Below are 961 nucleotides of genomic sequence, written 5' to 3'. Positions count from 1 at the left end.
ATCTCGCAATTGAATGAAACTGTACTGAAATCATTATTATCATCATGTCTGCTCGCCGCCTGTCAACTAAAGTTCCAACGGAAGCACTCGTTTATTTTGAGTTTGACGAGAGTACTAGCATAGTGCCTACAAAGAAACTTCATGGAGAAGTAAAAGTGAATGGTGTCGTAGACATCACATACAGCGGAAAGCACCTGACATGTCAAATTATAGCCCTATCAAATGACAACTCGGAGCTCGTCGACTTGGATGCTGATTTTTGGAAGACCAAAAACAGTACAACTGGTAAGTTTTTAATATAAGATATTCTTTTTATTGTCACGTGTACAATCGTGTTCTATGTACGATAATTAAATATAAGATATTCTTTATTACCATGTTTACCACAGTATACATATGCATGGGAATGGAAAGTCGTCAATTGTCATTGTACTTATGTTTATCTTTTCATTATTTCAGACACGACAACAAAAGCAGTCATTGCGAATCATGATGACAACATTCAGGAGTCAGATGGCAATGTTGATGATGTCGACGATGAATTACCCGCTCCAAAGAAGGCTAGAGTAGAAGTAGTCGACGATGCTGATGATGTACCCACTCCAAAGAAGGCTATAGTAGACGATTCTGATGACGAATTACTGCGACCCGCTCCAGAAGTTGCCGAGAGCCATGATGACAGCATCCAGGAGTTCGTGAACCAAACCATTGAAACACTTTTGCCTGTTAATCGTATGTTCACAATTATAGTTTTTCTATAGGCCTACTAAAATTGACAAATACGATTTATTCAGATTTGTATTTCTTTGAACAATCGTATAAAATGTAAACAAACCGATGACAACATTTTATTTAATTTTTACTTAATAATACATAATTTATAGGCCTAGGCCTACATAATCAGACATTCCAACCACTGAATGTTAAAAAGAGGGACACATTGATCTGAAAAGTGGGACTT

The 961-nt window shown here is 36.9% G+C and overlaps 1 protein-coding gene across 1 annotated transcript; it reads left to right on the top strand.

The window, feature by feature from the left end:
• The first annotated feature begins 14 nt into the window (after positions 1-14).
• On the top strand, positions 15-875 carry LOC117116788. Its single transcript, XM_033260883.1, has 2 exons — positions 15-285; positions 460-875. Exons 1-2 carry the CDS (start codon positions 45-47, stop codon positions 759-761), a joined length of 543 nt encoding a protein of 180 aa, XP_033116774.1. The 5' UTR covers positions 15-44; the 3' UTR covers positions 762-875.
• The last annotated feature ends 86 nt before the right edge of the window (positions 876-961 follow it).

The sequence above is a fragment of the Anneissia japonica genome, unplaced genomic scaffold (genome assembly GCF_011630105.1).
Source record: "Anneissia japonica isolate Jap-2015-1 unplaced genomic scaffold, ASM1163010v1 scaffold43751_len954_cov113, whole genome shotgun sequence".
Lineage (NCBI taxonomy): Eukaryota > Metazoa > Echinodermata > Crinoidea > Comatulida > Comatulidae > Anneissia > Anneissia japonica.
This window is presented reverse-complemented; position numbering and strand designations above follow the sequence as displayed.